This window comes from Echiichthys vipera (assembly GCF_963691815.1).
Source record: "Echiichthys vipera genome assembly, chromosome: 15".
NCBI lineage: Eukaryota > Metazoa > Chordata > Actinopteri > Perciformes > Trachinidae > Echiichthys > Echiichthys vipera.
The window spans coordinates 24,664,909-24,680,032 of NC_139840.1; the positions used below are offsets into that span (position 1 = coordinate 24,664,909).

Below are 15,124 nucleotides of genomic sequence, written 5' to 3' on the forward strand. Positions count from 1 at the left end.
GGCAAGTGACCTTGAACGAGAGGAAAGTTATCTTTCAAAATAAAACAGGAAATTCACAAGACAAAAAACCCAAAGACAGGACAGATCTCACCGCGGCGTGACATAAGGGGTGTTCAAAGTTGACACTGTGGGACCCTCATTCATATCTGTTGCTCTAAGTTTTGGAACTATAGTTCCCGTAATAATTTGGGGCATGTAAACAGGATGTATCACATAAAATGGATTCAGCGAGCTATGATGTGGGCTATAATTTATAAAATAATAATATATCTGTTTACATTTTGATAAATTGGTAGCATTAAAAGTGTGCTGAATTAGCTGTGAGCAGCTCCTGATTGCGATGCACACGTGATTGTCACAATATTTTCAGACATTCTTTTACACTCAAAATATTTTGTGTTCCCTCTGATCTACAGAGAAAGACTGAGCTGTATGATTATAAAGTAATGAATTATGTAGTAGACAGCTGCTGGTTGTTTACCACAGGCCATGTCAGCTCTGGCTGGCTCAGGCTCATATCTGTATTGTAGCTGTGATTATGACTAACAGCCATGGGATGATAAAGCTTTGGCGGTTGCCATGGCTGTGTTGTAATAATTATGGCTGTGACATGTTTCTAATGGGTGTAACACATCTCAGTCGTTCTAAGACCTCTGCTCCCAGAGCTCCATCTACAGAAGCTCCTTTCTAACTACACTACGCTTTCCTTTCTTCTCTACAGCGTTTGTTTGTTGGGAAACCGATCTCTGAAGAATGAATTGTTCGAAACGTGCGCAAAGACGGATATTGTGAAAAACAACAACACCGTGATCACTGAGCTATCGAGCCTCTTCTGTAGTAGTAAATATTCCAATGCCACCTGTGATGAATACTTCAACTTAAACAACCTGACGGAGATACGGGCCATACCTGGGCTGCTGAGCGGAGTTATCAAAGGTGAGAATGGGGAGAGGAAGTATTCAGAGTTTTCCTTGATGAAGCTAAAATATGTATTTCATGACATTGATCAGCTTTGTCCAAAACATATGAATTGCCCTGGAGAATTGATCCTAAAATCCATCAAGCTGATTACGCTTTTATCTGTGTCTATCTGTTAGACAACCTGTGGGGCGACTACGGTCCAGCTGATACGTTCATAGAGAAGAAGAGCCAGCCTTCAGTACAAGCCCAGGACGTGTCCAGTGACACAAATAGGCCATATGTCTTCAATGACATCACCACCTACTTCACTCTGCTGGTGGGGATATACTTCCCCTCGGTCACAGGTATACCAAACAAATATCAATATGTGAGGACTCTAGATGATATTCATTAAGAAATGTATTTAAACACTGTGAAAGGAGCAGTTCTGCATGATGAATACTTTAGATACATTAATTACATTCTGTACTTACTGTATGTACTTTAAGGACGCACTCACACGGTCCGTCCATACCGTGCCCCGTACTTTAGGGTACCCCCCCCCCCGCACCCCAGGACCTTTTGTACTCACACTGCCTGGGCCTCACACTGCCTGCACTCACACTGGTCAAACGAACTAGGCTTTACCCGTAAAACCTGTTTGGGCACGGTACGGATGGACAGTGTAAGTGCGCCCTAACTCCAGTAAGAGTTTGATTGCAGGTCTTTGAGTATTTTCACACTGTTATATTGGTGCTTTTACATAGGTTAAGTGTGTGTGTGTGTGTGTGTGTGTGTGTGTGTGTGTGTGTGTGTGTGTGTGTGTGTGTGTGTGTGTGTGTGTGTGTGTGTGTGTGTGTGTGTGTGTGTGTGTGTGTGTGTGTGTGTGTGTAATTTCAGGTATAATGGCTGGTTCTAACAGGTCTGGTGATCTCAGAGATGCTCAGAGGTCCATCCCAATAGGAACCATAATGGCTATTCTCACCACCTCTTTCATCTGTATCCTTTAGACTCTGATACACTATAAACCAATTTCTACCCCAAGTATATGCATGTGTAGGAGAGACCGGAGTTGGTTGTCACACTTTTTACTCTTGCGTGAATTTCTTATCATCCATGCATCTTATACCTCTTTCACACTGAGGGCTCAGGTTCTAATCAGGGTTGGTTTTGTGTTTGAAAGGTTTGGCCCGTGTTGGTCAAATCTGCTTATCGACCCAGGTCAAGAGGTGGGTCGCTAAGTAGCAGGTAATAGGTATGCATTGCTAATGGGTTGTGACCCAGCAGTGATACAACCAGCCCCTCCTGTCCTTTTGACACAAGTTTAATGCTAGTTACCACTTGCAATCTACCTACCACAGGTCTTTAGCTAGCAACAGAAAAGAAGGCTAACGTTGGGAGGGTACCTATGTTTACCATAGAACCATTTTTTTTTTAAGAGTCCGATGATCCCTGCTTTTCCCAGAGAGTCGTCCTATGTTCCACGGTCAGTTATTTTTTCCACAATCTGTGCCGAATTCCCCGGCAAATAGGCCGATGTAGACCCTAACCCTACCCCCTAACCCCCCTGACGGTAACCTCTAGCCCTGACAAAATGCTGAATTAAACCCGCAAAGGCAGAGGCTTATGCGAACGGGGAGCATAGGACCTGTGGAACATAGGGATGACCCCCTACAATTAAAGCTATCACCTTCCTGTATTTAATAAGAGTTTGATTATGACATGCCCAATTGCTTAAAAACTTTTATTACAAAAACAACACCAACATGATTAATTACTCTGGCCCATAAAAATGACAAAATTTCTCCTGACTTCAATGTTTTTTGTGAGCATGACATCACACCAAGCTTTCGATATGAACATGATGAGCTTGATGAACAGTCTGGTTGTAAAAGCACTGGGACAACGAACCCGTGAGACAACCAACCACTATATCGGTTGATGACAGAGCAGAGCCACTTATATCATCAGTTATATTTGTATTTATCTCTGTTGTAAAGTCACAGATCAGGATTGTTACTGCAAAATAAATAACAAAACCTTAACTTCACATTAAGACATCTCCTGCGTGGTCTTGTTTGGAGCCTGTATTGAAGGAGTGGTGTTGAGAGACAAGTAGGTGCTTTTTTAATCGACAGCTTACTTTAGGTGATTGAAAGCGTTTTAAAAATCTGTTTTTAGAGATCGAATCACCGCTGTTGAATGGTAATGTGTCTTTGATGTGGCTCGCACGGATACACAGAGTATATCATTGTGGTTGTTTCAGGTTTGGTTTCTCTGTAAAGAAGACCCCGGTCATTGGTGTACTGGCCTGGCCGTCACCCTGGGTGATTGTGATTGGCTCGTTTTTCTCCTGCTGCGGGGCGGGGCTTCAGAGCCTCACTGGCGCCCCCCGGCTGTTGCAGGCCATCGCACGGGACGGCATCATCCCATTCTTACAGGTCAGTGTTACAAACACATTTTATATGTTACACGTCTGTGTGCTTTTACAATCAGGCATCACACAAACACAGAAGAACGGTTGGCTTGTATTACTTTTTTATTTGGTCTTCCTAATTAAGCCACTGTTTGATGATAACTTAAGAAATTGATTTCATCCTAAGACTGTTTGAAGCTACTGCACAGTGAAAATGCTATATTTGACTTAAAAGTGCCCCGTGGACTTTTCTTGCAAAAGTACAATCTGTGTTCCTCACCAAAACATGTGGGGCCTCATGCAAGAACCAATCATTTTAGGTGAACAAGAATTTGTGGCATTCACCAATTTTCTCATACTTTGAATATCTATCTGTAGCATGACCTAAAAAAAGTGGTCCAGATCTGTGGGCTACAGACACACAGCCTTAAAGCATGGGTAGGCAGTTTATTTTTGCTGTTGTTGGGCAAAATATGCATAAAAATCATTAAGTTGCGCTTCAGGTGGTATGGTGGATAGCACTGTCGCCTCACAGCTAGAGGGTTCCTGGTTCGAATTCAGCTGGGGCCCTTCTGTGTGGAGTTTGCATATTCTCCCTGTGTCTGCGTGGGTTTCCTCCGGGTTCTTCCTCCCACAGTCCAAAAACATGCCCTTGTTAGGTTCATTGATGACTCTAAATCACCCGTAGGTGTGAATGGTTGTCTGTCTCTGTTTGTCTCTATGTGCCCTGCGATAGACTGGCGTCCTGTCCAGGGTGTACCCCGCCTCACGCCCAATGTCAGCTGGGATCGGCTCCAGCCCCCCGCAATCCTGACAGGGACAAGTGGTTGAAGATGAATGAATGAATGCATGAGAGAAAACTAGACTTCTTCACCTCCTCTTGGCTCTGATTTTAGGCTTGAGAAAATCTAGCCCCCGACTGGAGACTTTGGCCAATCACAGGTCATTTTAGAGCGAGAGAACGTTACTATCGGTTGTTCTACAAATGCAGATGTGACACATTTAGATTCAAACTAAAAGGCCACCAAACAATCAGTGCTAAAGTAATGACACATTTTATTTAATGCTTTGTTAATTATGCCAGTATATTAGTGTATCAAACTTCCTCTCTCTGGCTCAGGTCTTTGGTCATGGGAAGGCTAATGGTGAGCCCACTTGGGCTCTGCTGCTGACGGTTGGAATCTGTGAGATAGGAATCCTCATTGCTTCCTTGGATGCCGTGGCCCCCATCCTCTCCATGTACGTGGTTTAACACTTTAGAAAATACAAACAACTGATCCACCTTCTATCCCTCTTGGTTTCAGTCTGTGTTACCAATTTCAGTCCTTTCCCTCATGAATGATCTTCTCTGTTTGTCCGTCCGTCTGTCTGCTCAGGTTTTTCCTCATGTGCTATCTGTTTGTTAACCTGGCCTGTGCTGTTCAGACTTTGCTCCGTACCCCCAACTGGAGACCTCGCTTCAAGTTCTATCACTGGTAAGAACAGCTTCCAACTCAACTCCAAATGAATCATGCATATTAAATGTATTAAATTACCCACATTTTTCTATTTAAAAAAATATGTTTATGTGTGTCTTCTGTAGGACACTGTCCTTCTTAGGGATGAGTCTGTGTCTCTCTCTCATGTTCATCTCGTCCTGGTACTATGCCCTGGTTGCCATGGTGATAGCCGGCTGTATCTATAAGTACATTGAGTACAGAGGGTAAGTCTGTGGGCTTCATATCATGAGTTCAAAGAGGTCTGTCAAGACAGTAGAGGAAGCTGTACATCTTCCACGCCACTGAGACAGGATAAAAACATTCCACTGTCTGTTCTGTTGAAGCTTTCCTGTTTGTACCTTTTGGTCGCAGGGCAGTAAAAGAATGGGGAGATGGGATCAGAGGTCTGTCCTTAAATGCAGCGCGCTATGCTCTCATCCGGCTGGAGGAAGCACCACTACACACCAAAAACTGGAGGTGAGTGTGTGTGTTGTGATTTGCTATAACAATGATGAAAACAGTAAAATGACACACAAAACATAAAATACTATACAGTATGCAGGCTCTTTATTTCTTATTATGCCTGGATTACTTCTGAAGTTATTTTCCCCGTAAGTCTCTAAACTTTAAAGGCAAAGGAAAGGAAAACCTTCCCCCAGATAAAAGAGATGGTTCATCTAGTGGGAATTGAACCTGTAGGTTTATTTGTTTTGTTATGTAAAGCATTTGTAATTGTCTCCTGTAAATCATCTAGCTTTTAATAAAAAAAAAAAAAATTAAATGTTTCCAAATCTGCAAAATATAGTCTAAACAAATGTGTGCTTTGGGACAAATACATCTAAAATACAGTAATAAATGAATAAAAATAATTCACCAATTTATCATTTCACTACAGCATTGATGGGCTCATGATGGACAGTAAAAGCAGAAGCCGAGATACCGTCTTTTATTTATTCCACATAATCTTCTTTATTGTGTTACAACCCTGGCTCTCAGGTTGAAACAAAGGAGAGAAGACACACAGAGCTCTGAATATAATGCAGTGTTTATTTAACTAAACATCCCAAAAGGAACGTGTGTGTGTGTGTGTGTGTGTGTGTGTGTGTGTGTGTGTGTGTGTGTGTGTGTGTGTGTGTGTGTGTGTGTGTGTGTGTGTGTGTGTGTGTGTGTGTGTGTGTGTGTGTGTGTGTGTGTGTGTGTGTGTGTGTGTGCGTGTGTGCGTGTGTGCGTGTGTGCGTGTGTGTGTGTGTGTGTGTGTGTGTGTATATAAGAGAACAAACAGGTTGTAGGCCATAGCAGCAGTCAATTGCTCAGATAGCCAGCAGACTGACTGAGGCGGCCTTTTATCAATAGAGCCACACCCTAAGGTGTGGTCTGCTTAGGACGGCCCACTGCTTCCAGGCTTTCCTAAAAGGCACTGAGAGAAGCAGACAGTACAGGCACCTACATTACCTACAATGCCTATCAACCTCTGACAGTTCAGCCGGACATCCAGGTGTGTTATGTCAGTAGCAGCCAATGTAGCCTTGAGCATCCAGCCGACAGCAGAGATGAACAGCAGACCTCAGAGGTCTGACTTTCTAATGCCACACCTCCAGAGTCTTTTCATTTTTCAAACTTGTCGTCTTCAGTTCATACTGATTTCACACAGCTCCCTTGGGAGACAAAAAAGCCTTTATTCAACTTTTTTCACAAATGCAGCAGTACTCCCCAAGACCTGTCAAAAAAATCGGTTTGCATCCACCCCCCCCCCCCCCCCCTCCTCCCTTTATTATCCAATTTACATTTTTTCCCTCGCTCCCTCCAGGCCTCAGCTGTTGGTGTTGTGTAAGTTGAACTCCAACCTGGAGGTGAAACACCCTCGTCTCCTGTCCTTCACAACGCAGCTCAAAGCAGGAAAGGGACTGACCATCGTCTCCTCAGTTCTGGAGGGAACCTACATGAACCGGGGGAGTGATGCCAAGACTGGAGAGCAGGTTTGTCCTTTCGTTTAGTCACCTGTTTAGTCCTGAGCATGGTTTCAGTGTTCAGGTCTCAGGTCTATTGTGTATACCAGCATAGAAGTCATGAGTACAGCAGCCATAAAAACGGTGCATATTTACATGTTGAATTCATACACTTAGTGATCACTTTATTAGGCCAACTGTGCAAACTATTGCAATTCAATCCAACAGCAGACATACAAAATAAGTTTATATTGTTCAGTTTTTGGCAACGTTATTAGAAATATGTCAAATCAATTATTACTGACTCACACATGAGGAGGCAGAATATTAGAAACGGATACAAAGGGTGCCAGTGGGTAACATTCACCCCTGAGTGCAGACTGATGGAGGATTTGTTATGTAAGCTACAATCACAGTCAAAATCAAGTCGTCATTGGTCAGCCTGGTAATGCTGATATGTATCTATCCTGATTTCATGCATTAAGTTACAAATGAAAAAGAGGCTGCCAACATGTTACACAAGGTGGTGAGTGACAGTAACTGCAAACACGGTGCACATCATCCTCTGAAACGTCTTCTTTGCTCCACGTGGTCCTTGCAGAACTTGAAAGCAGCCATGGCTGCAGAGAAGATGAAGGGGTTCTCCCATGTGGTGGTGGCGTCCAACCTGCGAGACGGTTTCTCCCTGCTCATCCAGTCAGCAGGACTGGGAGGAATGAAACATAACGCCGTCCTGATGGCCTGGCCAGCAGGCGGGGGACAAGCCCAGGACTCCTCCGCAAGGAGGAACTTCATAGGTAAACTGTTCAGGATGTGTGTGACAAAATAAAACCAAAGCAGACAATTCTACAGTCTTAAGAAAATGACATCAAATTGGTGTGCATGGAATCCTGTTTTACTCAGTATTATATAAATACAGACGTAAATACATAATTCTGTGAAATAAATAAATATACCTATGAAATGGGGGACATTTATTTCATAATGACACATTTATATCTCAGACCAAAGCAACAAGCTGAATAAATAAATTGTCTTTTCTATATTTAGTTATTTAATACTGAATAAAACAGCGTTCCATGAAGAACCATTAATAAATATTTCCATAACTTTACCCATTTTTTCATTCATTTCTTTGGGTAAGGTCCCATATTATAGGCTAGTAGGCGCTTTTCTCTGATCTTACTAACAACTTTACTGATTTTACGTTTGAACACACACATTATTTCTTTAAAGGAGTCTTTTACTGGCATCCAGCAACAAGTAGAGGGCACTTTTATTTCTGCAAGAGAAAAGACTCGAGGGAACAGCAGAGGGAGACTCAGTGCCCTGCCATTACTATTTCTCTTCCTCTCTCTCTGCAGAAACAGTGAGAGAGACGACAGCAGCTCATCAGGCTCTGCTGGTTGCTAAGAACATCGACCATTTTCCCGGTTACCAGGAGCGTCTGAAGGAAGGAACCATCGATGTGTGGTGGATCGTACATGATGGTGGACTGCTCATGCTGCTGCCGTTTTTACTTAGTCAACACAAGGTGTGTGTCTTGTGTCTAACGGTCTTTCCCTTACTCTTTTTAGATTGTTTTATGAACAGAATTAAACACATTATGAGTCTTTATAGATTCAATATCAATAATAAATCAAGAAAAAGTTAGTGATCATATATAAACTTCACAATAAAAATAGTCATATACATACTGTGTATTCATAATTACATTATATTATTATTCCATTGTTTTATCAAACTATATAGACTTTTATTGCTTTCTAATAATTTCCAGATATACCCATGGTTAGGAAAAACTTAAAACATACCAATCAATCAAAATTAAAGGTTGAATATGGAGAATGAGCAGAACACCGCCATCTAGTTTCTCAAGATCGTAGTCGCAACAACAAAAAATAATAATAATTAATAATAATAATTCCACCAGTCTTGTTGCTAGGTATTTCAAACCAGCTTCAGTAGCCTACAGGAGACCGGAGTCTGTTTGAACCCGTCCCCTCTGACAAATCGCACCAAAAAAACAAGAATTCGAGGAGTTTGACTGACAGTTACCGTTAGACGTTAGCGTTAGCCGTTACAGCTAAGTAAACATGAAAGTTAGCTTACGGATCCAGGAGAAACATAGCCATTTGGGCATGTGTTTTAATGCCGTTGCGCTCCTTTATCTCAGTCCATGGAGTGAATGCTTTGCCTATATTGACTCATTTTTGCCCATCTCCGGTCACTCAGCTGCTGCAGGATTGGCAAACTCCATTTCACCCAGTGCCAGCCTACAGTAGCTGCTCCCAACAACAGACAACCCTGGCAACCCTGCAATGCTGGCTGCTATTGGCTGCTACAATGAAAACAGAACGGGACAGAAAGTTTTTGTCAAACCTGTCAGAAATTTAAAAAAATATTAATTCAGACTAAATATATATTTTTATGGAAAAGCATTCTTTCATTCTGTACCCCTCAAAACGCCCGTGGGTGTATTATTATTATTATTATTTTAAATATAGCTTTTAATAAAGATTCTGCATATTCAACCTTTAAGATTAAATTGAAATTCCTTCTTAATCTTCTTCTTTGCCCCAATATCTTCTCTACTGTACAGGGCCATGCAGTTTAAAGTACAAGCTGACAGTCTTCACTCTTTATCATAATAAAAATTGATGTCTGAATGCTTTATGCTTCATGCTGCTTTTACAACGGCTTACAGTCTTTGCTCTTGTAGGGTCCCTAATAGGATTCAGTGCTCTTGGATTGGCAGCTTGACACATCTCCTTTCTCTGCAGGTGTGGAGGAAGTGTAAAATGCGAATCTTCACGGTGGCCCACATGGACGACAACTCCATCCAGATGAAAAAAGACCTCCAGATGTTCCTCTACCATCTACGCCTGGATGCAGAGGTGGAGGTGGTGGAAATGGTGAGACTGTTTGCAATTGGGTGCAGTTAATTTAGTGCCTGGTTGTGTCTTACGCGCTCTAGAGTAAGAAACTGCAAGGCTGTTCACTTTAAACTGCTTTGAATAAGAACAATAAAAATACACTGAATGACTATGTATAAGCCTGTTCTGTGTGTCCCTCCAGCACGAAAGCGACATCTCAGCCTTCACCTATGAGAAGACGCTGGTGATGGAGCAAAGGTCTGAGATGCTTAAAAAGATGCAGCTGTCTCGCACTGAGAGGGAGAGAGAGGTACGGGGACACTCACACTATCAAATTAACAATGAAATTACAGCTGTACTATAACGAAGCAGCGAGCCTCCACCCAAAGACAAAGGTGTAGCATGACTTGTCTTGGTCTGTTCTGCTGTTGTTGACCTTTTGAACCCCCCCCCCCCCCTCCCCCTACCTGGCTTTGTAATTGTATATATAATAATTAGATTCAGAGCATCACAGATGTATCGCGTGGATCCATAAAGAGGAAGAAGTCTTCAGGTGCCCCTTCTTTCAACACCCAGTGCATACCAGAGGATGAGGTAGCCACGGTTACCAAACCGGCCCGTAGTAGCCAACCATGATGCCATTGGCTTCTCAATTTATCATGCCATCCTGTCTTGCATCATAATCCATTCATAACAACTGCAACGCTTTAGACAGTGCTGTCATCAGAAGCTGAACTCAGGGATGTAATGTTCAGTGTTTGTCCTCCTAGAGACAAGTGCAAAATGAACAGACGGACAAAATTAGAACTTTCATTTCCCATAAACAGACCGGGAAGTTCACTGTGTCCGCTGTTAAAGACAGCGTGTGTTTCTGTGTTCTTTTCACGCATGTGCTGTCATCACATGACTGCCCTTAAAATAACTGCATCTGCATGATGTTTCTTCTTGTCATGTTCTCATCTTTCTCATAACTGTAAATCCCTGACGGACGTGTTTGCTATCACAGACATAATGCAGTTTTATTTTGAAGGAAGTAGTAAAATAATTTTAGTGCTTCTGCATAGCTACCAGAGATTTTTGATGTTGTTTGTTTGATGTTTAGCGTTATCTTTAGCGTTATGCCTTTACTTGAAAGGATTTCATTTGAAACATTGTATGTAATAGAATTTAGAAAAGATGTAACATGACTGAAATCTGCCAAAGACCAATGTTTTTTATCACCCGATGTGTACTTTGTACAGGCCCAGCTGATCCACGACCGGAACACGGCGTCTCATTCTGCAATGAATGACAAAGCTGCAGGTCCCGCACCGGACCGTGTCCACATGACCTGGACCAAAGACAAACTGATCCAGGAGAGGAACAGACACAGAGAAGGCATGGGAGTTAAGGACATGTTTAATATGAAACCGTAAGTAGGTCCACACTCCCTGATATTTGCTTTAGTGCCTGATGTGGTTATATTCAACACGGCACAAAACAATATGATTTATTTATTGAGTTAGATATTTTTATCATCATTACAATTTTTATTTATAGCAACTGAATTACTCCATCTTAGAATTTTCAGCACTTAATTGGTCATATCCTATTGTATAATTCAAGGGTTGTCCTCTTAAGTGCATTCAGTAATTTAGGTATCGACTTGCATGTTTGTAATATAATGTGTTAATCTTGTTTGTATGCATAGGACCTATCTGCATCTAGATAATCTAAATATTTTAGCAGCAGCCCTTATTATCACGTTAATGCTGGATGTGTTGTTTTTTGCTCCCTTCCTCTAGTGAGTGGGAGAACCTGTAAGTCACTGTCACTTTATCTTCTGCTCTTTTGGTTGCACATGCATGAACTCTGTGATGTCTGTGTTGGCATGCTTTTGTGAAAGCAGTTCGCCAGTTCCGCTTGCATGAGCGCCAGGGTGCATGCTGGCAAATTTCGAAGCTGCATGTGTCTTATGTGCTCTTTTTGCCTCCAGAATCATCAGATTCCCAATCACTGGTACTGCGCTTCCTGTAGATTTTAGAGTATCGACGACCCTCTGACTTTGCAAGGTATGGCAGTATAACCAACGCTCTGATTAATGTCTGTGGTCTTACGTAGCAACCAGTCCAATGTGCGGAGGATGCACACAGCCGTGAAGCTGAACGAGGTGGTGCTCAAGAAATCTCGTGATTCACAGCTGGTCTTGCTCAACATGCCGGGCCCGCCAAAGAACAAGAAAGGGGACGAGAACTGTATCCTTTTTTTTAAGCTAATCAGTCAACGAGTCATTCAGTCATTTAGTAATCTAGTCAGTTTAACAAATAAATGTTTTCATATTAAAGGAATAGTTCAAGATTTTAGGAACCATACTTATTTGCTTTCTTATGAAATAGATAAGAAAATCGATAGCTACCACTCTCATGTCTGTACTCAAACTATTAAGCTAGAGACAGCAGGCGCTTAGCTTAGTTTAGCTTAGCTTAGCGTAGCATAGCATAGCTTAGCATAGCACAAAGACTGGAAATAGGTAGAAACGGCTAGCCAGGATCTAGAGGGCATTAATTGACACAATATATATCTTTCGTTTTATCCATATAAAGCGAAAAGATGACCTAAAATAAGAGGTTTTATGTGATAAACCAAAACTTTTCACACTTCAGTTTGTATATGGGTTACACAAACATGACCCACAATGTTAATTCATTCACTTTAGAGGTGATAGTAGGCAGATATCTCTACCTTTAGACAGAGCCATTAGCGAGAGGTCATGAAGAGGACGTCTCTTGTGTCCAGTATCAGCTGTCATCTTGTTGATTCCAATATAGCCTTCTTATGCTTTTTTTTCCTTTTTCAAAAATGCTCTTAAGAGTGGACATGTCTGAAAATGGCAGCATGTGCTGATGTAATGTACATTATGTCCTTAACCGGAATGTGTCTTTAAGATATGGAGTTCCTGGAGGTCCTGATGGATGGACTAGACCGTGTCCTGTTGGTTCGTGGAGGTGGTCGGGAGGTCATTACCATCTACTCCTAACACCCAGAGGTTCCTAAGTATTTGGAAAGGGCACTGGAAGGAAACATTGTTGGGCAGTGGGGTTGACACTGGACGAAGTAGACGAAGATGTCGGACGAAGGAAGTACAGTACACTGCCTCTCACATTGTCAGGAGAATAAAAAGGGGGACCACGGTCGCTGCGAAGGACAGGGGAGTCAACCTGCAGCACAGCCTGAGCTCAGTGCATTGTCTGGGGGTGCCTTTATTTATTTTAGTGGCGTTGATGAAACTTTTCACTGGCACTGACTTTGTAATCATGGAATGAGTTGAACATGTTTTTAAGTCATTATATTTGGCGGAAGTTGAAACTAAATTGATAACTATCAGAACAGTTTAGGGCAAATGTGGCCGTATTGATTGTAATCTGTAGATTGTCTTGAACATTGCTTATCAACTTTTTTTGTTGTCACAGGTAACATTAGCTTGCCAAGCGTGGCAGAAGAGGACGAGATAGTGAAAATGCAACATGAAATGCAACTTTTCTATTTTTAGCATTTTAGTAGATTTTAGTTGAGTTAATGATGTATTTGATTGAGTATTTCTTGTTGGATTTGTGAGTTTATAACAAGCTACAAGGGAAAACTGAGCAACTCAGAGCCTATAGAGCAGCATTTTCATTTCCAATGTGTCATGTATTATTTGAACAAAAAGAGAGGTTAGTCTGGATCTCTAAAGCTTTAGTCTGCAGAACACAGGAGCACTTATGTGTTGGTTTGTTTTATATGTTTCCTGTGTCCCTGTAGAAAGACTAAAGCATGTCTGGCTGTCGTCATTTACTCTTTATATTTTACTGATGGAATGTTCTGCGCTGCAGGGGCTTGTGCAGGCGCACTGATCGTGTTGTTGTGTCAAAGAATGCATGATAAAGGTTGCTTATTGTTTTGTAAGATATTATACAAACTGTTGTGTAAGAATACATTGTGAAGATACAACATGCAAAAATGTTGTTGATGCTTTGGACTTAGACGATAGTCTGCTGTCTTTAATTCATTTGTTATCTTATGGGTCATAATGCTGGCACAATGTTCCACCCAAGAGGTCTATAGATAACAGAGAAGGTTGTTACGGGATGGAAGAGCCACGTCAACCGACTCTGTTTTTAGTTTTTACATTTCCTCCTGCATCACTCGGACATGCGATGGAAGCTGTGGACAGCCATGTGCTGAGAAACGAGCTGAAAAACCTTCACATTCCTCACTGCTCCATCCAGCTCTTGCTGAATTTCCTCTACACCGATGATCCAGAGGAACGTCTGCAACAATCAACGGAGAGCTGTGTTTCTAGCTCCACCTTCTCGTATGGCATCAGTGTGCTAGGTACCTCAACAGTGGTGATGAAAATTATGGGCCAGAATTGAACGGCTCTGTTGGTACCATCCACAAGTTTGACATAACAATTCTAATGTGTAACGAGCTGAACTGGGGGCGGCACTGGGGGTGTGGTTCTTTGTGGAGTTTGCATGTTCTCCCCGTGTCTGCATGAGTTTTCTCCGGGTTCTCCGGTTTCCTCCCACAGTCCAAAGACATGCACGTGTTCGGTTCATTGATGACTCTAAAATGCCCATAGGTTTGAATGTGAGTGTGAGTCTGTCTCTGTTCGTCTCTATGTGCCCTGCGCGTCCTGACGTCCTGTCCAGGGTGTACCCCGCCTCACGCCCGATGTCAGCTGGGATCGGCTCCAGCCCCCCCGGGACCCCGATATAGACAGGTTTCACCAGATAACAAGGCCGCCATCCGTTATTTAGCAAAATAACTGCATCAGCAATACGGTTTTAAAACTGAAAGTTTCCGGTCAAAACCAAAGAAGATGAGACCGTTTGTGCCTATAAACTATGACCCACATAATGAGCTGGCCCACAGTGAGCAGTGTTTATTCAGACTTGGATGGAAACTCCCATAACATGACATAAAACATAGACACGCAGACAAAAGGCTGGAAACATCGAAGCAGGAAATCAGTACACAAAGGAAATTAAGCTTAATTTCACTCTTCTTATCTTAACTCATCATTGATTTCCTATTGTAACATATACCGGAGGGTGATGTATTCTTGTCCAATATAGTACGTTCCTGTCTGACCCAGATGAGAGCGGAGCTGGATGGTTGTCATCTCTTACGTAACTGGCCCAGGGTCAGTTTCCAAAAAATCAATTTAATCCTAAAATCATCATTGTCTCTTGGCTCACAAAAGAACAAAGGCAATCTTGGAGCTGCATTAAGAAGCTTTTGGGGAAACTTGGCCTTGGATAAATGGCTTCCTGTTTGTGCCACAGAGCGGTTAGCTGGGTCAGCATGCACAGAACAACAACAACAACAATCTCGGTCTGATGCTCTGATCACTGCCTGAACTACAACTCTGTGCTTCATCCTGACTCTCTGCTCATTTTAAAGTACATGCTGTCTTTGGCTTGGATTCAGGGGGGTTATACCCAATTTGACACTGTTATTTCCCCGGTGGGAATCTTGTACGGT

General features: G+C 42.3%; 1 protein-coding gene across 1 annotated transcript in view; it reads left to right on the forward strand.

Annotated features, from left to right (window-relative positions):
* The window catches only part of LOC310957682 (solute carrier family 12 member 7-like), a 31,156-nt gene extending 17,539 nt beyond the window's left edge, over nucleotides 1-13,617 (forward strand). The window contains exons 9-26 of the mRNA XM_083928367.1: nucleotides 722-936; nucleotides 1,098-1,265; nucleotides 1,801-1,899; nucleotides 2,958-3,015; nucleotides 3,167-3,341; nucleotides 4,437-4,555; nucleotides 4,693-4,791; nucleotides 4,899-5,018; nucleotides 5,167-5,271; nucleotides 6,602-6,770; nucleotides 7,342-7,537; nucleotides 8,105-8,274; nucleotides 9,524-9,655; nucleotides 9,819-9,926; nucleotides 10,858-11,027; nucleotides 11,401-11,415; nucleotides 11,717-11,850; nucleotides 12,541-13,617. Coding sequence (XP_083784493.1) covers nucleotides 722-936; nucleotides 1,098-1,265; nucleotides 1,801-1,899; nucleotides 2,958-3,015; nucleotides 3,167-3,341; nucleotides 4,437-4,555; nucleotides 4,693-4,791; nucleotides 4,899-5,018; nucleotides 5,167-5,271; nucleotides 6,602-6,770; nucleotides 7,342-7,537; nucleotides 8,105-8,274; nucleotides 9,524-9,655; nucleotides 9,819-9,926; nucleotides 10,858-11,027; nucleotides 11,401-11,415; nucleotides 11,717-11,850; nucleotides 12,541-12,632 — 2,344 coding nt within the window. The 3' untranslated portion in view covers nucleotides 12,633-13,617. The remainder of the gene's footprint in view (nucleotides 1-721; nucleotides 937-1,097; nucleotides 1,266-1,800; nucleotides 1,900-2,957; nucleotides 3,016-3,166; nucleotides 3,342-4,436; nucleotides 4,556-4,692; nucleotides 4,792-4,898; nucleotides 5,019-5,166; nucleotides 5,272-6,601; nucleotides 6,771-7,341; nucleotides 7,538-8,104; nucleotides 8,275-9,523; nucleotides 9,656-9,818; nucleotides 9,927-10,857; nucleotides 11,028-11,400; nucleotides 11,416-11,716; nucleotides 11,851-12,540) is intronic.
* Nucleotides 13,618-15,124: the final 1,507 nt, after the last annotated feature.